The 20,921-nt window shown below is 66.6% G+C and overlaps 2 protein-coding genes across 24 annotated transcripts in view; one reads left to right on the top strand and one right to left on the bottom strand.

The window, feature by feature from the left end:
* The first annotated feature begins 1,183 nt into the window (after positions 1–1,183).
* On the top strand, positions 1,184–17,260 carry LOC119854379 (drebrin-like). Of its 12 annotated transcripts, none has more exons than XM_043512915.1 (17): positions 1,185–1,407; positions 6,676–6,728; positions 7,300–7,412; positions 9,033–9,107; positions 10,165–10,302; positions 10,628–10,705; positions 12,043–12,194; positions 12,328–12,382; positions 12,718–12,792; positions 13,195–13,315; positions 13,608–14,808; positions 14,893–14,943; positions 14,986–15,011; positions 15,045–15,569; positions 15,963–16,114; positions 16,646–16,703; positions 16,901–17,260. In XM_043512915.1, the coding sequence occupies exons 1-17, from the start codon at positions 1,322–1,324 to the stop codon at positions 16,993–16,995; spliced, it is 3,054 nt and encodes a 1,017-aa protein (XP_043368850.1). In that variant the 5' UTR covers positions 1,185–1,321; the 3' UTR covers positions 16,996–17,260. The 12 variants fall into 12 exon arrangements, with proteins under 12 accessions (XP_043368849.1, XP_043368850.1, XP_043368848.1 ...); XM_043512918.1 differs by having other exon boundaries at positions 1,186–1,407; positions 13,608–14,718; positions 14,851–14,943; XM_043512920.1 differs by having other exon boundaries at positions 1,189–1,407; positions 13,608–14,214; positions 14,545–14,808; positions 14,986–15,569.
* RTKN (rhotekin) overlaps positions 10,101–20,921 on the bottom strand; it is a 36,624-nt gene continuing 25,803 nt past the window's right edge. For 5 of the 12 annotated variants that reach the window (XM_043512922.1, XM_043512923.1, XM_038398648.2 and 2 more), the window contains 2 exons: positions 19,982–20,086; positions 17,400–19,128 (listed from right to left, as the gene is read on the bottom strand). In XM_043512922.1, coding sequence (XP_043368857.1) covers positions 18,722–19,128; positions 19,982–20,086 — 512 coding nt within the window. In that variant the 3' untranslated portion in view covers positions 17,400–18,721. Of the gene's footprint in view, positions 10,113–17,318; positions 19,129–19,532; positions 20,087–20,921 lie in introns of those variants that run through there. The other 7 variants (XM_043512926.1, XM_043512925.1, XM_038398652.2 and 4 more) reach the window with 4 other exon arrangements.

The following is a 20,921-nucleotide window of genomic DNA, read 5'->3' on the forward strand; positions in this document are numbered from 1 at the left end:
GTCCCAGAGCTGACAGAGAACCCAGGAGTCCTGGCGCCCAGCTCCCCGCTCTAACCACTAGCCCCACTCGCCACCCAGAGCTGGGGAGAGAAAACCCAGGAGTCCTGGTGCCCTGCCCCTGGCTCTAACCACTAGCCCCACTAGCCTCCCAGAGATGGCAGAGAACCCAGGAGTCCTGGCGCCCAGCTCCCTGCTCTAACCACTACCCTACTCCCCTCCCAGAGCTGGGGAGAGAACCAGGAGTCCTGGCGCCCTGCCCCCTCCTCTAACCACTAGCCCCACTCGCCTCCCAGAGCTGGGGAGAGAACCCAGGAGTCCTGGTGCCCCACTCCCACCTCCTCTAACCACTAGCCCCACTCCCCTCCCAGAGCTGGCAGAGAACCCAGGAGTCCTGGCGCCCAGCTCCCCGCTCTAACCACTAGCCCCACTCGCCTCCCAGAGCTGGGGAGAGAACCCAGGAGTCCTGGTGCCCTGCCCCCGGCTCTAACCACTAGCCCCACTCGCCTCCCAGAGCTGGCAGAGAACCCAGGAGTCCTGGCGCCCAGCTCCCTGCTCTAACCACTAGCCCCACTCCCCTCCCAGAGCTGGGGAGAGAACCAGGAGTCCTGGCGCCCTGCCCCCCCCACTCTAACCACTAGCCCCACTCCCCTCCCAGAGCTGTGGAGAGAACCCAGGAGTCCTGGCGCCCAGTTCCCTGCTCTAACCGCTAGCCCCACTCGCCTCCCAGAGCTGGCAGAGAACCGAGGAGTCCTGGCGCCCTGCCCCCCCCCACTCTAACCACTAGCCCCACTCGCCTCCCAGAGCTGGCAGAGAACCCAGGAGTCCTTGCGCCCAGTTCCCTGCTCTAACCACTAGCCCCACTCGCCTCCCAGAGCTGTGGAGAGAACCCAGGAGTCCTGGCGCCCAGTTCCCTGCTCTAACCACTAGCCCCACTCGCCTCCCAGAGCTGTGGAGAGAACCCAGGAGTCCTGGCGCCCTGCCCCCTCCTCTAACCACTAGCCCCACTCGCCTCCCAGAGCTGGCAGAGAACCCAGGAGTCCTGGCGCCCCGCCCCGGCTCAGGCTGTCGGGCCGGGTTCTGCCCCCCACGGGGCCGCTCAGCCTGTTCCGGCGCCTTCCCCCGGGCACCTCCTGCCCCCGGGGCGCCCCTCCGTGCCCGGCCCCCTCCCGCCCCTTGCGTCCGCCCCCCTCGCGCAGCTGGGCTGGGCTCCCGGGTCCCTCCCCGCGGGCTGGGACCGGGGCCGGGCAAGGCGGGGCCGGCGCGGGGCTCCCTCGCCAGGAGCTTTCCGGGCCCGGCAGAGCGGGGAGCGCGGGGCTGAGCCATGAGCCGGCCCGACCTGGACACGCACCGCCTGGCGCTGCTGGCCGCCAGGGAGGACATCGTGGGCCGCCGCGCCTCCACCGGCTGGTGAGCGCCGGGCCGGGCCGGGCCGTGCGGGGGGTGCAGAGGGTGGGGGTGGGGCGCTGTGCGGGGGGTGCAGTGGGATGGGGCAGTGGCAGAGAAGGGTGGGGTGGGGCACTGTGGAGGGGGTGCAGTGGGATGGGGCAGTGGCAGAGAAGGGTGGGGTGGGGCACTGTGGAGGGGGTGCAGTGGGATGGGGCAGTGACTGAGAAGGGGCCTGGGACACTGTGCAGTGGAGTGCAGTGGGATGGGGCAGTGGCAGAGAAGGTGGGGCACTGTGCAGTGGGTTGTAGTGGGATGGGGCAGTGGCAGAGAAGGGTGGGGTGGGGCACTGTGGAGGGGGTTGCAGTGGGATGGGGCAGTGACAGAGACAGAAGGGTGGGGTGGGTCGCTGTGCGGGGGGGTGCAGTGGGATGGGGCAGTGACAGAGAAAGGGGGTGGGATGCTGTGCGGGGGGGCAGTGGGATGGGGCAGTGGCAGAGAAGGGTGGGGTGGGGTGCTGTGCGGGCGGGCATAATGGAGCGGGTGTGTGAGGAGCTTTGGGGGACAGAACAGACTTTCCCAGAGCCCTCTGCTTGGAGCTGAACCTCAGCGGCGCTCTCTGCCCCCCTCTCCCCGCGGTTGGGGTTGAGAGACCAGGACCCTCAAGGCAAAGCTGGTGTCACTGGCATTGCCTGGGGCTTGGGCACTGCCATGAGCCCAGGCCTGTGAGGTCCTGGGTCTTCTCCAGGGAGTCACTGAGCCCGTGAGCCTGCATTCTGTGCACTGTTCCCACGTGACAGGGAGCAGGAGCTGGGGAAACTGAGGCACGGAGCAGGCAAGTGGCTTGCCCAAGGTCACACAGCAAGTTAGTGTCAGAACCAGAACCCAGGAGTCCTGCCTCTCTATTCCCCCCCGTCCCTCTCCCCGGACTCCACTCTCCCCACAGAGGTGGGAATAGAACCCAGGAGTCCTGCCTCCCAGCCCCCGCTGTTCAAAAGCTCGCTGGACCGCAGGGTGTTTGGGGGAAACAGCAGCTGTCTGACTGCCAGAGAACAATTCCTGTTTTAACCCGCACCTCTAGCAAGGCGCTGCCAGGCTGCCTTTAACTCGCCCCTCCCAGCTGCCACTGCCCTCCCACAGGGAGTCATCTCCCCCCCCCCCCCGGCCCATGGCGGGAGCACCAATTGCCCCTCCCCCAGGACAGTGGGATTTCTGCGAGCGGAAAATGTCGAGGTTGCAGTTCTGCGGAGTGGCTGGCTGGGGTTTCGGGGGGGGGGCTAGTGAGCGAGGGAGGGGAAGATGGGAGGACCGTGGTTATGAAATGACCATGGATTTTGGACTTGTTTTCCAAGCCGCTTAAGAGGAGAGGAGTTCACGGCACTTGCCGGACAGGAGCTGGGCTGCTGAGCTCTGCTAATCCAGGGAGTGGCTCTGGGGAAGGCCATAGGGACAGGAGACAGGACCTCTTACAATTCTGTCACCACCCAGCAGGGGGTGCTGTGAGGGGTGGGGCAGGAGTGCTGGCTGGGCTGGGGGCTCCTGGCAACTCCAGCCCCGGCCTCTCCCAGCATGATCCCAAAGCGCCAAGTAGGGCCACAGGGCAGGGACTGTGGGTGCGTAGCTGGAAGCCAGCAGTGGGATTCAGGGGAGCTGTGCGAGTTATCCGGGTGAGGATTGAGCCCAGACTCTGGGGCCATCGCACTGCCCTGGGTGCTCCCTCTGGTCCCGCAGTGGCACCGGGACGGGCCCTGTGGAGACGCGCCGGGAGGAGGCGCTGGGGCATGTGGGGGCGTGGGGGTAGCGATGCTCCCTGGGCCCTTTAGTTTTCGGCCCTGGAGCGTGCTGCCAAGTCTTGCTCCCTCGCAGAGGGCGGCTCCAGCTAAGGCCCTGGCCTCCAACGAGGGCACTGGAGTTAAACAGACATTAGGGACAAGCAGCCGTCCCGTCTCCCGCACCCTCTCCAGGGGAGAGGGGCCCCGCAGGAAGGAAGCCCCCCCATTAACTTGCCCTCCTAGGCCAGACTCTCTGTCCCCGGCACAAGGCTGCAGGAAAACCCCCCACACTCCCTCCAGTCTCGCGTCCCCAGCGCCCCTCCTCCCTCGCCACGGTGCTGGGACGGGAGCAGGGCTTCCTCCAGAAACCACATGCAGCTCTGTGGCTTGGCCTGTTTCTCTTTGGGCCCAACTGAGCGGTGACGTCGCCCTGTGGGGACGCTGGGCACAACCCAGGCAGGAATTTAGGGGGCAGCGGCAGGCAGGAGCTGGGGGGGAGGGGCTGAGCCCCCATCACCATATCCCCCATCTTAGCCACCTTCCCTGCCCCCCAAGTGCATGGCACCACTGCTCTGCCCCTCAGCCTGACTCTGGCCAGCTCCCACCTGCACTGGGGTTCCCTGGCACCAGGGTGTTTTTACTGTCTGTGCAACGCCCTCCCCGAGGGGTTGGCACCCATTTCCTGCGCCCCGCCCAGGCAACAAGGCGCCTGTGTCAGTGAAAGCCCTGCCCAGCATCTGGCCCAGCCGTGCTGTGGGAAGCCAGAGCAGCTCCAGTTTTACACCAGAGCAGGATCTCGCCCCTGTCGGTCTCTGGCATGCCAGACCTGCCTGTGTTCAAATGAACACGCAGAGCCACATGCGTGTTCTCGGAGCTCCGCAGCTGCGTGTGCTCGGAGCAGAGCGTGTTGTCACATGTACTGGTAATTGGTGCCGCGCAGAGACAAAGGGAGCTGGGGGGAGCGCAGGCGGGTTGGGGAAGGCTTGGGGAGACAGCCTCCCTGGAGAGAGGGACTCGAATTCTCCGGGATCCGAGCCAGCTTCTCTCGGTTCTAGCGCCCTGGCCGCGGCTCCAGGCCCCTCCCGCCCCAGGGGCTGGGGCTGCTCACAGGCTCGTGCCCCAGTCGGTCTGGCTTGGCCAAGAGGCACTGAAAGGGGCCGTGATGGGTCCCGGGTCAGGGGGACTGGCCTCTAGGGCAGCTTCTGTGTACGTTACTCCCCCCACATTATCCCTCCCTTGCTGGGCCTCAGGATTGCTTCAGATGCACCGCAGCGGAAGCTGAGCAAATTAATTGAATGTGTCGTGTCTTGGAATGGCAGCATTGCAGGGAACAGGGCCAGAGAGCAGGGGGGGAGCTCCCGGCGACTCCAGCCCCGGCCTCTCCCAGCAGCGGGCACTGGGGGGCGGGCAGGCCAGGGCAGGAGCTGCAGAGGGGGGAGCTCCCAGCGACTCCAGCCCTGGACTCTCCCAGCAGGGGGTGCTGTGGGGCGGGAGTGGGGCAGGAACTGGGTGTGGGGGGAGGTCCCAGTGACTCCAGCCCAGTCTTTCCCAGCAGGGGGCATTGGGGGGGGGCAGGGCAGGAGCTGGAGCGGGGGAGCTCCTGGTGACTCCAGCCCTGGCCTCTCCCAGCAGGGGGCGCTGTGCGGGTAGGGCAGGAGCTGGCTGTGTCAGGAGGGAGATGGGGGGGGAATCAGTGTGGGAGTGCTGCCCATTGGGGGCTGTTTGTGGGCCATGTGCGCCCCTTTGCGCTGAGCCAGGCAGGGGGACCTGGCGGGGGTGCTCTTGCCACAGGTGGTCCTGCCATTGTGCCAGATCTTGCAGCCCCATTGTCCTGGAGCGGATGCTGTCGGATGCACTTCCATACACTGAGCCAGGAGGGGGCTGGGGTGGAGGAGAGGCTGGGACGGGGAGGGGCTGACCGGAGGGGAGGCCGGGGGGGAAGGGGCTGACCGGAGGTGAGGCCAGGCCTGCAGGTGTCCTGGGGGTCTCTGGGCAGGGGCAGAGCAGCTGGAGCTGTGGAGGCTGGGGGTGAAGTGTGTGGGGCAGGGGCTGGTGCTTTCCTGTCCCACTGGCCCCTGAGCGGGTGGCATGTGCCATGAGGGAACCCACGTGCCCAGGGTGGGGGAGTCGCCTGCAGCCCCTGGCCCCCAACCTCTTTCCTGTCTGAGCCTCTCAACGGCCTGCAGGAAAGGCCCATCCTCTGTGGCCATCCCTGGCGGGGGGGGGGAGGGTTGGGGGTGGGAGGGTTTGCAGGGGCTCGGCACTCGGGAGCAAGAGACCTTTGCAGTTTGACCCCTAGCACTTGGGGATGGAGCAGCCTGTGCAGGGGTGGGGCTGGCACGGGCGGGGAGGGCTCTGCCTGTGGCAGAGTGACTGGCATACGCCAAGGGCTGGCCCCCCGTGGGGGGTGGGGAATGCAGAGGAGTGAGGCAAGGTGGGATATGGTGGAGGGGGAAGCTAGACTGTCTCAGGCCACTCTCTCGGCGGGGAGATGGATCTGCCCCAGAGCCCCGGACAGGAGATGGGAGGGGAGCATGTTGCCTGACCCCCTTTGGACTCTGTATTGCAATAGACCTGCCGGGCGCTGGCCTTGTGCCGCCGCGTGTCAAACTGCCCCGTCCCGTACACTGCCCTACAGGCGGCGGTGCAGGGCGCAGAGCCCTGCAGGGGGCGGTGTAGGGGATGGGGCGGTTCTGACCCACGGCGGTGCAGGGCACAGAGCCCTGCAGGGGGCAGTGTAGGGGACGGGGTGGTTCTGAGACACACGGTGGCGTAGGGGACGGGGTGGTGCTGACCCATGGCGGTGCAGGGCGCAGAGCCCCGTGGGGTCGGTGTAGGGGACGGGGTGGTTCTGACCCACGGTGGTGCAGGCCGCAGAGCCCCACGGGGGGTGGTGTAAGGGATGGGGTGGTTCTGGCAGGCGGCGGTGCAGGCCACAGAGCCCCACGGGGGGTGGTGTAGGGGAAGGGGATGTTCTGGCAGGCAGCGGTGCAGGGCACAGAGCCCCGCAGGGGGCAATGTAGGGGACGGGGTGGTTCTGGCTGGTGGCGGTGCAGGCCAAAGAGCCCCACGGGGGGGTGGTGTAGGGGAAGGGGCGGTTCTGGCAGGCAGCGGTGCAGGGCGCAGAGCCCCGTGGGTGGCGGTGTAGGGGACGGGGTAGTTCTGGCAGGCGGCAGTGCAGGGCGCAGAGCCCCGCGGGGGCAATGTAGGGGCAGGATGGTTCTGGCAGGTTCGTGGCGCTGCCGTGGGTCAGAACCCCTGCTCTATGTTACACAGATGCCCCACGCAGGCCTGGGGTCACTGTTCCCGGGAGTCTGGACTGTCTCTGTCCTGCCAGACTCTGGATCCAGCCCCTGGTTCGGGCGGTCGGTATAATGGGCCAGTATCTGTGGAGGGGTTGCTGGGCTGGCAGCCCAGGGGTGGGGGGGAAGCAGGTATTTGAGCTGGGGGTGGTGGAGGAGAAAATTGGTTGCCCCAATACCCCCTGCCCCGTCTGACCTCCCCTTCTGCCCCACTCCAGGGCCATCTTTGCGTATGGGAAGCACAATGAGCTGAAGCTCCTGGACTCGGGAGGTAAGAGGTGCCGGAGCCCTGGATCCACAGCCCCCTCTCCCAGCCACCTGCTCCGCAGGAATCCGTGGCCAGCGCTGCAGCTAAGGAGTGGCCCCCTGGCGCTGCCACCCGGCAGCTCTCTAACGTCCCCCAGCAGTGTGGGCCGGCGTCCCGCTGAGAGACCTGCCAGCGCCCCCCATGCCGGGACTGCACCCAGATACAGGAGAGATTCATCGATAGTCACAGAACCGGGGCTCGCTGTCGCAGCGCCCTGGGGCCAAATGGGGCCAGCCCTGAGGGCTGGGGAGAGCCCCCCCTGCTGAGCTCCCCACTCTGCTCCCTGCAGCCCAGCGCCCCCTAGTGCAGCCCTGATGGCCCGGGGAGAGTGCCCCCCGCTGCCCCCCGCTGCCCTGCTCCCTGTGGCAAGCGCCCCCTGTGTGGGCAGTAGGGATAAGGATGGATAGGGAGGCTGCCCCAATACCCCTCTCGCAGACAGGAAGTGGGGGCAGCAAGTGGTGGGGGTCTGCCCCTGTATCCCCTGGAGCACTCTGGGGGGCTGGGCCCTGCTAACACCCCCCCGGTCTTATTGCAGCGGGCGGGGCAGACGAGCTGGCAAGGAAGTTCTCCAGTAGCAACGTCATGTATGGCCTATGCCGTGCCCAGGACCCCGGCTCCGGGCAGCCCCACGTTGTCCTCATCAGCTGGGTGAGATCACGGGACGGGGGGCACTTGCAGGCCGGGTGGGCATGGAGGGTCCCAGCCCCAGCTGGGGAGGGGGTCCCTTTGCCCTCTGCCAGGGGTCAGACTTGCTGGGGGTGCTTATAGCACCCCCTAGTGCCTGCCGCAATGCAGCACCCACCTGAATTTTTCTGGGTCCCTGTTTGGGGGTGCTGGGCCTGGTTGGGGCGCCGGGTCCCTGGTGGGGGGGCTGCTTGGGGGTTTGGGGCCTGTCCCAGGCTCCTCATCAAGTGCTGCGGGGCCTCCCCACCCGCTGACTCACTCGCTGGCAGGGCCCAGCTGCCACAACTGCTTCTCATTCCTGCTCACTGGGGTGGGGCGGGGGGGGCACGGGTTGGGGGGGACTCAGTGGATGAGTGGGGAGCAGGGAGTTTGGGGGCAGCGGGGGGGTCACATATGGGGCCCTAAGCAGCTCCTTGTCTCTCCCAGCCCCTTGGCATCCGATGGGGGGAGGGGCTCGTCTGGGCTGTGTACCCCCCTGCAGGCCTGTGTCTGTGTGCAGCCCCACCCCCCGTGTGTGCTGCCCCAGGTGCAGGGAGCTGCGTGTGCCCACGTGCCCTGAATACGCCGCCTGCTCTGGCATGGGCTGCACTCGCGTCACTGACATGGCCCCCACCTGGGGCGCAGGCTGTTCTCCGCTCTGCACAACGCAGCCGCAGCCCCCCTGGAGGGCCAGCAGTGGGGGGCTGGGGGCGGCAGGCCCTGGGCGCCCCCACTTCCACAATGAGCTACTCCAGCTCTGGCGTCTTGCAGCAGGGGGCACTGTGGGGAATGGGGTGGGAGCCCTGGCTGTGAGGGAGCCCCCCCATTCCAGCTTTGGCCTCTCAGCAGATTGGGGTGCTTTCTTGCCCCCGACACCTGACTCCCCAGTTCTGAGAGCTCTGGAGCCGGCTGCCAGTTCCCCCACACCCGGCCCTGGTGCTGTCTGAGCAGAGCCCGGCTGCGAATCTGATCCCTGGGGGAGCCCCCAAGCGAATCAATACTGTCCTGGGTGAGCTGTCGGCCCAGAGCCCCCCGGGGTCCGTGGTTCTGGGCAGCAGGGCCCCGCCCTCTGGGGCAGGGGGCATCCAGCTCTGGGAGGACGGACCCAGCGCTCTCCGGCTCCTGGCAGGCACTCCCAAAGACAATTGCACACTGCAGGGTGGGGTCAGTTGGGGGCTCGATTAAGGGGGCCAAGTGACAACCAAGGGGACATAAGGCTCTGCAGGATATCTGAGGGGAAATCAGGGGGACGGGGGGCAAGTGGGCACTTGGACGACTGAGGGGAATGGAGGGAAACTGAGGAAGGGAACCTTTGGGGTGACTCCAGGGACAGCGCCCTGCAGGGGAGTGGACTCTTAGGTGAGCCCCAGCCCTGGTGATGAGTGCAGGGGCTGCCTGCCATGCTCAGTGAAATTCTGTATCCACAGAGAGGCGGGGGAGCCGGGTCTCTTCTGGGGGGCCCCTTCTCCAGGGGCTGCAGGGGGAGCACACGGCAGCCAGCCATGGAGGCGCAAAGCCCAGCAGGGGGTGGAGTGAGCTGGCCTGGTCTGGGGCCCTGCTCTGGCACTGGCTGCCCGGCTGAGCTGATGTCTGCTTGGTGCCCAGGTGGGGGAGAAGGTGCCAGAGTCCTACAGACAGACCTGTGCGGGGCATCTGCCTGCCATCAAGGCCTTCTTCAAGGTGAGCTCCTGCCCGGCGGGTGGCACCACAGGGAACTTGGGCATTGCAAGGGGTACATGAGAGACAGGAGTCAGAGAGACTGTCTGAAAGGGGGTGCTGTGGGGGCGGGGCAGGAGCACTGGCTGTGGGGGAGCTCTGGGCTACTCCAGTCCCAGCCAGTTCGAGCAGGGGACGCTGTGCGGAGCAGGGTAGGAGCTGGCTGTTGAGGGGGCTCCTGGCCACGCCAGCTCCGGCCTTTCCCAGCGGGGGACAGTGTGTGTGTGGGGAGGGGGTGTCCAGCCTTTTTCGCCGTTTCAGCTCCGGGCTGTGGCTGTCTGGCTGCTTCCCCACTGCCCTAGCCCCTGCCACGTCCCTGGTGTTTGGCTTTGTTTCCGTCCCACTCGCTCCCTGGCTCTCCCCCAGCTCCCTCGGACACCCCTCATCCCCCGCCCCCGAGCTGGAACCCCTGCCCTGGGTGGCCCCTGGCCTTCGGACACTTTGCTCAGCACATTCCCACCACTGCTAACTCGGGCTCTGCCGTTCCCAGCCCTGGCCCGGCTCCCTGGCCCCGGAGCTGTGGGGCTTTCCCCGGGCAGGAAGGGGGTGGGGGAGCAGCTGGGGCCCGTCTGTTGCTTGTGTCTCCCCCGTTCCCAGCGCTGGAGCCTTCGCTCAGTGCAGGGGTGCTCCCCTCCCCCCAAGGGCCGGGAGCAGGCCCCTGGTGAGTGGCCCTCTCTGTCCCATCATCCCTCAGCCCGGGCACCCAGCCTCCTGCATGGCCTAGCCCCAGCAGCCAGAGGGAAACAGTCTCCACCATCTGGAGCCCAAGAACCTATAAACACCCGGGAATGGAGCCAGGGATGGGCAGGAATCTGCCAGAGACAGGCTGCAACCAGCCAGCCAGCGTCCCGCCCGATGCGGGTACGGGCCGGAGCTGGGAGCAGGCTGTATCTAGGGCCTGTGGCAGGAGAGCCGCCTTCCCCTCTCTCAGGCTGGGGTGGGAAGGACAGCTGGGCTCCCCTTGGGGGGCTCCCAGGCTGGGGCGAGCAGAGGTGAAGCTGTCCTCCCCTCCCTTGTGCAGGAGGCCAGCCTGGTGCTGAGCGCCCGCCGCCCCGAGGAGGTGACGCAGGAGGGGCTCCACCACGTGCTGTCCCGGCTCGCGCCAGCAGGGGGCAGCGTCTCCAGGCAAGCACCAGCCAGCAGCTCCGAGGAACTGGTGGTGAGTGGGGGGGGTGGGGGGGTGAGGGAAAGTGCGTGGACTGGGGCCAGACGGACAGATGCTGAGGGGTGCATGGAGGGAGGGGCCGCTGGGGTTTCCCTCTGGGCTGCATTGGCACTTGCTCCCTGCAGACGCGCCAGGCTGACATGTCCTGCACCAGGCGCAGATGGGAGCCTGGTTGGGGCAAGGGGGGCTGACGTGGCATGCAGGGCCCTGGGACCCTCCCCCCTCACTGAGCTCCCATGGCCCAGCACAGGGATGGAGATGTCCTAGGGAGGGGGCTGCTCTGAGCCCTCCTTGGACCCATTTCTGCATCTCACCGCAGGGCACCAACTACAGGAAAACGAACCCCGCCCTGGAGATCCGCAGGACCAAACGGGACTCGTTCTGGGCGCAGGCTGAGGTGAGCAGACAGTGCAGTCCCAAGAGACCCCCTGCACAGGTCATGAGCCCACCCCAGGCCCTGCCCCATGCCTCTGCAGCCGGGAACTGCACCCACAGCCAGGGCTCCTGCCCCGCTCCCCACAGTGCCCCCTGCTGGGAGAGGCTGGGGCTGGACTAGCCCGGAGCTCCCCCCATAGCCAGGGCTTCTGCCTCACTCCCCACAGTGCCCCCTGGAGCAGGTTAAGCAGGAGGTGCGGGAATGCTGAATGAGTGGGACATTTGGACTAGTCTAGTGGTTCTCAAACTTTTTTTCATGGACCACTTGAAAATTGCTGAGGGTCCTGGCGGACCCCTTAATGATCTTTCCAAATGTTGTTTGTCCCGTTAGCTCGCGAGTACAAAGCGCTTTGGATAAAAGTGCTACATACAAAAACTTAATAATAATTACCTTACTTTGTTCTACAAATAAAAGCACACAGCTCATATTTTAATATCAGTCATCTCTCCCCCCGCCGTGGCAGCCCCCAAGCTGGGCTCAGAAGGAGGGGGGTCTCCCCCCCTCACCCCTCTGTGGCAGCTCCCGAGCTGGGCTGGGAAGGATCGGGGGGTCTCTCCCTCTCTCCCCTGCCATGGCAGCCCCCGAGCTGGGCTGGGAAGGAGCGGGTTCTTTCCCTGGCCGCTGCAGCCCTGGAGCTTGAGGAAGTTGCCTCTTTCTCTGGACGCCGTCCCAAATTCCCACCCACCCCCTCTTCTCACCCCACTACCCCCTCCCACCTACGCCCTAGTCCTCCCAAGGCCACCACCGCACCTTACATGTGGTGGGCGACCCTTCGTTCTCTCGTGTGTGGCGGTCCAGGTGCGCACCTTAGAAGGGACTATCTGCGGACCACCTGACTTGAGTTTGCAGACCACAAGTCCCTCTGTGCTCCTTGCTCCCAGGGCCAGGCTCTGGTCTCCCAGCCTCAGGCTGATCCCTGCGGGGTTCTGGGCTCTGATCCTGCCCTGCCTCCCCGTGGCTCCCGTCAGGGCTGAGTCCCCCAAATGTTCCAGTGAAGGGGGGTCTCAGGCAGGTTCCCTGCAGTACTGCCCTGGGGGAGACGACTTGGGCCCCTGCCTTGGGAGCAGGGCTGGTTGGAAATGCAGAGGGAGGGAGCAGTACCCGGGCAGGGAGACTGGGCCAGGCGCTGACCTCCCCACCTTGCTCTGGGTGTTGGTGGGAGCTCAGCACCTGGACACGGGGATCGGTCCTTGCCCCTGCCCTGCAGGGATCCCCTCACTGCCCTGCCCCCGCCCCGGTGCTGGAGGCTGTTTGGGGTCCCCCGGAGCTCAGCCCCCAGTGCCCTGTGCTGCACCCAGAGGGAAGAGGAGCAGCGGAAGGAGGAGGAGCGCCGGCGGCTGCTGGAGGAGCGCAGGCGCTGGGAACGCGAGCGCATGGAGGAGGAGAAGAGAGAGGCGGCTGAGCGAGAGCGCAAGTTCAAGGAGAAGGAGAGGCTGATCGAGGAGCAGAGGTGAGTCCCCCAGGGCTGCCAGGCCTGGCACCCCGCCCCATCCCGCAGGCCTGCCTGGGAGCCCTGCACCCGGCCGAGCCAGGCCCCGCCAGGGCTCGCGAGCTCCTAGGCTGACCTGGGTCCCTCCCTGCAGGAAGGAGCAGGCTCGGCTGGAGGCCGAGGAGCGGAGGAAGGAGAAAGCCCGATGGGTGAGTGGAAGCTGTGCCCGCCCTGCCCCTACGTCAGGGAGCTGGCAGCCAGCACTGGGCTGGCGGTGAGGTGGGGCCGAGCAGGAGACGGGACCGGCAGGGAGGGCTGGGGGCCATGCCGGGGCCGGGGTGGGCACAGGCTGAGTATGGAGGGGCGCAGGAGATGGCACAGTGCGTCTCTCAGCTGGGAGCCAGCCCCCAGGAAGGAGCATGAACCAAGGCAGGCAGCGTGCAAGGAGCTGCGGGGAGAGGATGTGGGGGCCCACCCCCCCTCGAACTGCCCCCACTGCTAAGTGCCCCAGCTCTCTGAGGGTCTCTGCCCCATCCTGTCCCAGGAGCAGCAGCAGCGGGAGCACGAGGAGGCCATGCGGGACCGGTTCCGGCGTAGCGAGTCCATCGAGAAGGCAGTGGTAAGTGATGGGAGCCTAGAGACAGCAAGCACCCCCTTCTGGGCCGGGCCTGCCCCAGCCTCCTGCCCCCCACCTGGCCAGGACGCCCCCTTCTGGGCCGGGCCTGCCCCAGCCTCCTGCCCCCCACCTGGCCAGGACGCCCCCTTCTGGGCCGGGCCTGCCCCAGCCTCCTGCCCCCCACCTGGCCAGGACGCCCCCTGCTGGGCCAGGCCTCTCCTAGCCTCCTGCCCCCCACCTGGCCAGGACGCCCCCTGCTGGGCCAGGCCTCTCCTGGCCTCCTGCCCCCCACCTGGCCAGGACGCCCCCTACTGGGCCAGGCCGACGCTAACATCCTCCCCACTCAGGCCGGGATGCAGAGCCCCCTGCCCGGCCCCTCAGGCCCCCCCACTCTGTGTGTTGCAGGAAGCGGCCACGCTGGTCTCCCGGCGCTCACAGAATCCCCGGGAGTTCTTCAGGCAGCGGGAACACTCCAGCTCCACTTCGGGTGCCCAGTCGCCCCCCTCGCCCCTGGGTGTCAGGCCAGGTGAGTGTCTCAGCCCCCAGCGCCCGCGCTCTCCTGGGCACTTTCTGCTGGATGCGGGATTTGGCTTCACTTCCTGTCCTGAAATCCTGCCTTGCTGGGAGCTCTTGGATCAGGTTTGCTGCCTGCAAACCAAGCCTGCCATTTGCTGGGGGCATGAGGGAGCTATTAGGGGCCTACGGGTTAAGCAGCTGCTGTGTTCTCCCCCGAGGTGGCTGCATGACAGTGGTGGGTGATGGTGCGGGAGGGGCAAGGGAAGCAGCTGCTGACAATCTCCTCTGTGCTTTCCCCCCAGGAGCACCCCACAGGCCATACCTGCGCTACCAGCGCAGCCTGACTGAGTCTGCCTACATCTTCCGCCGGCCAGAGCCCCCCACTTCGCCGGGTGACTTCCTCCCGGCCCCCTCCAGCCCTCACACCTCTGAGTCCTGCTCCAGCACGGCTGCCCCTCCTGTCAGTCCACGCAGACCTACACCCCTGCCCCCCGCCAGCCTGCCTGGGACAGGGCCCTTGTCCCCCACCAGCCCAACTTGGGCCAAACCCCTACCTCCCACCAGCCCGCGCAGGACAGGGCCCTTGTCCCCCACTAGCTCACCTTGGGCCAAATCCCTACCCCCCACCAGCCCGCCCGGGACAGGGCCCCTGTCCCCCATCAGCCCACCTTGGGCCAAACCCCTGCCCCCCACCAGCCCACCCAGGACAGGGCCCCTGCCCCCAGCTGTTCAGCCCAGGACCAAAGATCTGTTCCACATCAGTCCAGATGGAACCATGATTCTGCCTCCCATCAGCCTGGCTGAACCCGGGACTCTACCCCCTGCCCCCTCTGCCAGAGCCAGGTCTCCACCCCTTGCCAGCCCTCCCACAGCAGGGTCTCCACCCCTTGCCAGCCCTCCCAGAACTTGGTCTCCACCCCCTGCCAGCCCTCCCAGAGCCGGGTCTCCACCCCCTGCCCCCTCTCCCAGAGCCGGGTCTCCACCCCCTGCCAGCCCTCCCAGAGCCGGGTCTCCACCCCCTGCCCCCTCTCCCAGAGCCGGGTCTCCCCCCCCTGCCAGCCCTCCCAGAGCCGGGTCTCCCCCCCCTGCCCCCTCTCCCAGAGCCGGGTCTCCACCCCCTGCCAGCCCTCCCAGAGCCAGGTCTCCACCCTCTACCCCCTCTCCCAGAGCCGGGTCTCCACCCTCTACCCCCTCTCCCAGAGCCGGGTCTCCACCCTCTACCCCCTCTCCCAGAGCCAGGTCTCCACCCCCTGCCCCCTCTGCCAGAGCCGGGTCTCCACTCCCTGCCAGCCCTCCCAGAGCCGGGTCTCCACTCCCTGCCCCCTCTGCCAGAGCCGGGTCTCCACTCCCTGCCAGCCCTCCCAGAGCCGGGTCTCCACCCCCTGCCCCCTCTGCCAGAGCCGGGTCTCCACCCCCTGCCCCCTCTGCCAGAGCCGGGTCTCCACCCCCTGCCCCCTCTGCCAGAGCCGGGTCTCCACCCCCTGCCAGCCCTCCCAGAGCCGGGTCTCCACCCCCTGCCATCCCTCCCAGAGCTGGGTCTCCACTCCCTGCCAGCCCTCCATCCCCTGCCCTCTCTGCCAGAGCTGGGTCTCCATCCCCTGCCAGCCCTCCCAGAGCTCGGTCTCCATCCCCTGCCAGAGTCAGGTCTCCCCCCACTGCTAGCCCTCCATCCCCTGCCACCCCTCCCAGAACTTGGTCTCCTGCCCCTGCCAGCCCTCCCAGAGCAGGGTCTCCATCCTCTGCCACCCTTCCCAGAGCCGGGTCTTCTCCACCCCCTTCCTTTTCCAGAGCCGGGTCTCCACCCTCTGCCAACCCCCCACACCCTGTCAGCCCTCCCAGAGCTGGCTCTCCACCTCTTCTCTCTTTACCCCTTGCCAGCCCCCCTTCCCCAGTGTCTCTGTCCCCCAGCATCCCCCATGGGGCTGGGTCTCTGAACCAGCCCCCAGCTACATTTCTGCCCATGGAGGAGGGTGCCCCTTGCATGGATCCCCTTTCACTCCAGGGCCCCTCTGAAAGCTCCCTCCTGGCAGAGTTGGTGCCCACTGAGGGGCCCCATGGCAGGCTCCCAGATGTGCAGACTGGGCCCCTCTCTGACCCCACTAACCCATTACTGGCCATGGGGGAGCCTGCTCCAAGCTGCCCAGTTCTCTCCAGCGCAGGTTCCCTCTCCGTGGAATCTCTGCCTCAGCCCGCACCCTCGTGGCCCTGGCAGCCTGGCACCTCCACGGCTGCAGCCCCCATGCCTGGCAAGGACCCCGGGGCAGGTGGGTGTTCGGGGCACAACGGCATCGTCACACGCGCGCGTGCGCACACACAGGGAGCTGCCGGGCTGAGTCAGCACTGGGGTCACCTGGGCTGGCAGGTCTGTCCCCCTCCCCCAGCAGGAAACCCCCCGGCAGGTCTGCCCCCACCCCCAGCACTGCCCCCGGCAGGATACCCCCTGGGGAGGGCACCACGCAATGCTGCTTGGCCGGCTGTCACGCGGGGGCGTTCTGCTCCAGGGGGAGGCGGCGGGATTCCTGAATTGCCGTCAGCCAGGCTGGCAGAGTGGGGTACCTGACGGAGCCCAGCAGCCCCTGAGCCAGCTTGGACTGCCGCCCGCTGCTCTGGCAGCAGAGCGAGTGCCAGGCACTCAGTCCTCACCCATCTCCCCATAGGTGGAGAGGCACAGGTGGAGCCCCCCCACGGGCCTCGCCCGGCACCAGGGGCCAGCCCGGCCGAGCTCCTCCTGGAGTCGGGACACAACGGCATAGCAAGGCAGGAGGCCAGGAGGTGGCCAGAGCTCACGGAGCTGGAGCCAGGAGAGACGGTAACAGAGCCAAAACCTATGAGGAACTTTAATGTCAGGGGGGGCAAGTTCAGGACGTGGGGCCTTTCCCCTCCAGGAGGTGCCAACTCCAGCTGGGGGTGGCTGGCTCAGGGAGTGGGGAATGGGCTACAGGGTCTTTCCCCTCTAGGGGCCGCTGGCTCCGATCTGCCCCAGGGCAGGGGACTGGCTGGCTCAGGGGAGCGGGGCATGGGGCCTTTCCCCTCTAGGGGGGAACCGGCTCCAATTGGGGCCCATGTCAGGAGCTGTTTCCATGTGGCATCAGCTCAGGCTCCCTCCGCAGGTGTCCCCATTGCAGCCCCCTCCCACCACCTGTGGCAGGCTGCATGGGCCCTGGACCCCAGAGTACCTGCCCCATGGGGGGCCAGAGGGAGCAGGGAGGGGGCACTTTGCCAGTCCCAGTTGGTCTGTTGGCAGCCTGGCTTAGTCCCACTGCCCAGGTGAGAGCTGTGCCCCTACCCCCAGTGGGAGGGCCCCGTCCTGCCCCCCTTCAGCACCCCTCTCGTCCCGCAGGGCGCCCTGAGTGGCGGTGCCAAGCTCCAGCTGCAAGCGGCGTGGGATCCCCCAGCAGGTACCGCGGCTCCGGCCTCCGCACTTCGGGACTCCCCCAGGGAGCGGGGGAGGGGCTGCCCTGCCTGGGATCCCCCGGGAATGGGGTTGGTGGGGGAGAGGCAGCCTGGCCAGGATGCCTTGAAGAAGGGAAGGGAGGGCTGGGGGGGTGATACCCCAGCAATGGCTCCTGTGGCTGAGCTGCCTGTCTCTCCACAGGGGGCACAGCCTGGGTCTCTCTGCAAGGCGGCGCCAGGCAGGTGGTGCTGGAGGGGGGGGAGGCTGCCGAGGGCCCCTCCCCCCCCACTGCATAGAAAGCAGGGGCTGCCGGACCCCAGCACTCGCCTCATCCCACAGGGCCAGCGTGGGCTCGGCTTTACTGACTGCAACTCGCCGCGGGGCTGCTCGGATCACCCCTCCCCCCCCACACACTCTGGGGTGCCTGTGGGCCCAACCCCTGCACTCTGAACCTCTGGCACCCTGTTCTCTGCTCGCTGGGTGAGCCCCCAACCCACCATGGTACCCAGGGACCTGGGCTGTGGCCTCCAAGGCCTAATAAAGGGAGCTGTGGGAACTTGCCATGGGTCTGGCTTTGGCTTCTCTGCCCCTCCCCTGCCCGTGAGGCTGGGGCCCCTGGACTCATCCCCACCATGGGGCTCAAGGCCACTGAGCCAGCCTGGTACAGGGGAGTTTTGTCGAGGCATGGCCCAGCCCTCCTGCTAGGGACAAGGCTCAAACGCTCGCCCCTGAGCCCCCAGCAGCTGTGAGCAAAACAGCCCCCAACCCTTCCATTCTCACCAGGGCCAGGGGTGAGTCATGGGGGGCCCAGTACCCGGGTTGGCCTCACAGGAAGGAATAGAGGGGGGTGTTGGCTGGAGGCTGTCGGGTGCTGAGCAGGGGGCACCCCACCAGCAGAGAGTGACCCAACCCCACCTGACCTGCTTTGGGGCGAGGGGGCAGGGCTCCCCCCTGTGGGGGCTGAGTTGTGTCCCTCTCCAAGCTAGCCGGACCCATGGGACCCAAACTAACCGGACTCTCTAGCTGTGACATCAAAGCTGCCTGCAGGGCCCAAGCTTATGGGGTGGGTGATGGCAGGTGGGGCCCAGTGACCAACCTACCCCTGGCAGGGCTGATCCTGCCCCCCTCCCCTATCACCCTTCTACAAATCAGAGACTGGGAACATTAAATACATTTTAATGCATATTAATGAAGTGGCTATAGCCTCAGTTCCCTCCCCCAGACAGACAGCCCCATGGGGGGAGGGGCTATGCATGCGCCTTCAGGGGAGCTGGTCTGTTTTTGGGGGGCAGCAGCTGGATGGGGCTGGTAAGAGTAAGTGAGGAAAAGCCGTTAGAGCTGGAATTTGGGAATCCTCAGGCCCCTCCCCTTTAATGTCACCTGTGGCAAAAAAATTCCAGTTTTTTTTGTCCCGAAGCCCCCTCCCCTGTTCAGCCTTTGCTCTGAAGCTAGATCGAGAACAGCTCAACCACCCCTCCCCACAACACGGGCACAAGGCCACCCTGGAGAGGGGGCACCAGCCCACAGGCTGCCCCACTTCCTGTGTGTCTGTCTGGTCAGTGGGGACTGGGGGGTGAGCTCAGCACCTCTTGGGCAGGCCCTTGGCTCAGGTCTCAGCTCAGGCAGGGGAGCAAGTAGGCCCCGGGCCCCAGGCTGGGGGCTCAGCCGGTTGTTCCTAACAGCCCTCCCCAGCAGATGCCAGGGAACTCGCAAGGGATGCCCCAGGTGGATACAGGGGGGCCCTGCTGTGGTCTCCCCACAAGCTAGTGCCCGGTGGGGTCCCTTGGCCCTGCGTGAGCGATGTCCCCTGGGGCACGGGCTCAGCGGGAGGACGGGGTGGGGAGGTGCCGCTGTGCAGGATGGAGAACAGACACTGCAACCCAGCACTCCTGGCTGGGGCAGGGAGGCCATAGGGCTGGCTGGGCCATGAGGGGGCCCCTGCTGGGAGCATCTCCCCCGTCACCTCCAGTCACCTCCTGTCCTGGTCAGGGTGCAAGTGCCAGCTCTGGTGCCCCCTGCTGCTCAGACCTGGGACTGCAGACAGCCACGTGGATCCAGATTGGGGCGGGTGGGGCAGCGGCCCTGGCGCTCCGACTCGGGGGTGTTGCTGCCGCTGCTGGAGGAGCTGGTGTGGGGGGGGCCAGCAAGCGGGCGCAGGGCAGGGGCCTGGCCTTTCCCAGCACGCCCCTTCAGCGTGCTGAGCCTGGCGTCCAGGGAGAGCGTGCGGGGCCGGCCCCATGCCGGGCGTGAGCGAGAGGGGCTGGGGCTGGCGCTGTCGGAAGTGATGCTGGCGTGGGATGCGCTGAGCAGGGGCCCCTCGAAGAGAGACAGCCATGGGGGGCAGCCCAGGTCCGACCGCAGCTCGAGGGCCGTCACCCGCTGCGTCAGGATGTCCGTCACGGCCTCAATGTCGTCCACAGGCTCAATAGCTATGGGGCAAGGAGGTGGGGGTCAGGATAAATGTCTCCCAGAACCACCAGCTCCCACCTGCCCTGCTTCCCACAGCACCCCCAGCTGGGAAAGGCCCAGGCTGGAGCAGCCAGGAGCCCCCCCCCACAGCACCCCCAGCTGGGAAAGGCCCAGACTGGAGCAGCCAGGAGCCCCCCCCCACAGACAGCACTCCTGCCCTGCGCCCTAGACTTGACCCTGAGTGGTCACTGCCCCGGGGGGAGGGCGGGGTGTCCCTGAGGCGACAGGCACGGGGGTGCCAGTTTGGTCCTGTGTTTGTGGTGGGGGCTACTGCCGATAAAGGCCACTTGGAGCAAGGGCCCTGCGGAGGTCTGGGCCCACCTGTGCCAGGCCAGCTCCATGCGCCCCCCGCCCCGTACGTCACCTGTCGCTGTAATAGGAGGAGAGAAGCGCCCGAATCTCAGCGGAGGCAGCGTTATCCTGGAGCAGGAGCCCCTCGCAGGCCGAGGGGGGCACCGCAGGGCCAGGGAGAGCTGGTGCCCGGGGGCAGCCCGGGAGAGGGACAGAGACAGAAGAAGGGAAGGGAGGCAGCGCCAGGAGGGGAGAGAAAGGGGAGTGGTTACAGAAACATACACCCAGGGGTGAGAGTCAGACAGGGGCAGTGAGTGGGGGGGTCACCCCCACAGCAGCGGGGTTAGGAGAGAGCGGGCAAGGGCCCTGCAGACAGGAAGCCAAGACAGACAGACAGACAGAGAGTGCACAGAACCGTGCCCAAGCCCCCCCACAGACTCCCCCGTGCCAGAGACCTCCTGCCTCCCCAATGCTGGGCCTTCCGTGCCCATCCCCAGGACGGGACCCTGGGGGGCCCCTTACCCATCTCGTGGTACAGGGAGCCCTGCTTGGCCAGCAGGGCCGGGGGCTTGCGTGGCGACGGCACCTCAATCTTCATGAGCTCATCGCAGCACTGCTTCCACTGGCCTGCCGGGAGAGGAGGGGCAGGGTCACTCCACAGCCCCCCTAAACACCTGGGGGGGTCAGTGCCCTGAAAATGTCAGCAGGGAAGGACAGACGTGCTCTGCCCCCATGTGGCTGGTTTGTGTATTGACACCAGCTGCACTTGTTTCAGAGTAGCGGCCGTGTTAGTCTGTATTCGCAAAAAGAACAGGAGGACTTGTGGCACCTTAGCGACTAACAAATTTATTAGAGCATAAGCTTTCGTGAGCTACAGCTCACTTCATCGGATGCATCATCATGTAGCTCACGAAAGCTTCTGCTCAAATAAATTTGTTAGTCACTAAGGTGACACAAGTACTGCTTTTCTTTCAGCTACACTTGGTGCCTCATCCCCCCTCTCCCCCAGCTTCTGGGGCAGCCCCCATGGGCAGTAACTCTGGTGCCCTTTACCCACAGACAGACGGGCTGTGGGGCCTGCACCAGGGCACTCCAGCTGGCACAGCTGCCCGTCCCAACTATGGCACGGCCTGACCACACAGCATCCGCTGTTTGAGCTCAGAGCACCTGGGGTCCCTGGAAAACACAGGTCCCAGCCCCACCCACTCCTCTGGGGGAAGGGCTGCTGTGACGAAGTGGGAATGTTCTTAATGTTCTCTCTGAATACTGTGTGGGTGCCTCAGTTTCCCCCAGGCATTTCTTAAGTATCCAGGTGGTTGGATAAGGGGGTGGGATTGTGGCAGAGCCCTAGGGCGCAAGTGTGATGGTGTCTGCATAGAGAATGGCCGACACCCAGTCTCCGGGCGGGCGACTGATGGCCTGGGCCCCTCCCCTGCAAGGTGAGAGCGAAAGGGTTGGAGAA

Source organism: Dermochelys coriacea, chromosome 4 (genome assembly GCF_009764565.3).
Source record: "Dermochelys coriacea isolate rDerCor1 chromosome 4, rDerCor1.pri.v4, whole genome shotgun sequence".
In the NCBI taxonomy this organism is placed as follows: Eukaryota; Metazoa; Chordata; order Testudines; family Dermochelyidae; genus Dermochelys; species Dermochelys coriacea.

Bases quoted from the DNA above. Each gene is read 5' to 3' on its own strand.
- LOC119854379 (XM_038398643.2), top strand. From the start codon at position 1,322: ATGAGCCGGCCCGACCTGGACACGCACCGCCTGGCGCTGCTGGCCGCC. The intron at 6,729-7,299 runs GTAAGAGGTGCC...GTCTTATTGCAG, and splicing joins GAAGCTCCTGGACTCGGGAG to CGGGCGGGGCAGACGAGCTG. The intron at 10,706-12,042 runs GTGAGCAGACAG...TGCTGCACCCAG, and splicing joins CGTTCTGGGCGCAGGCTGAG to AGGGAAGAGGAGCAGCGGAA.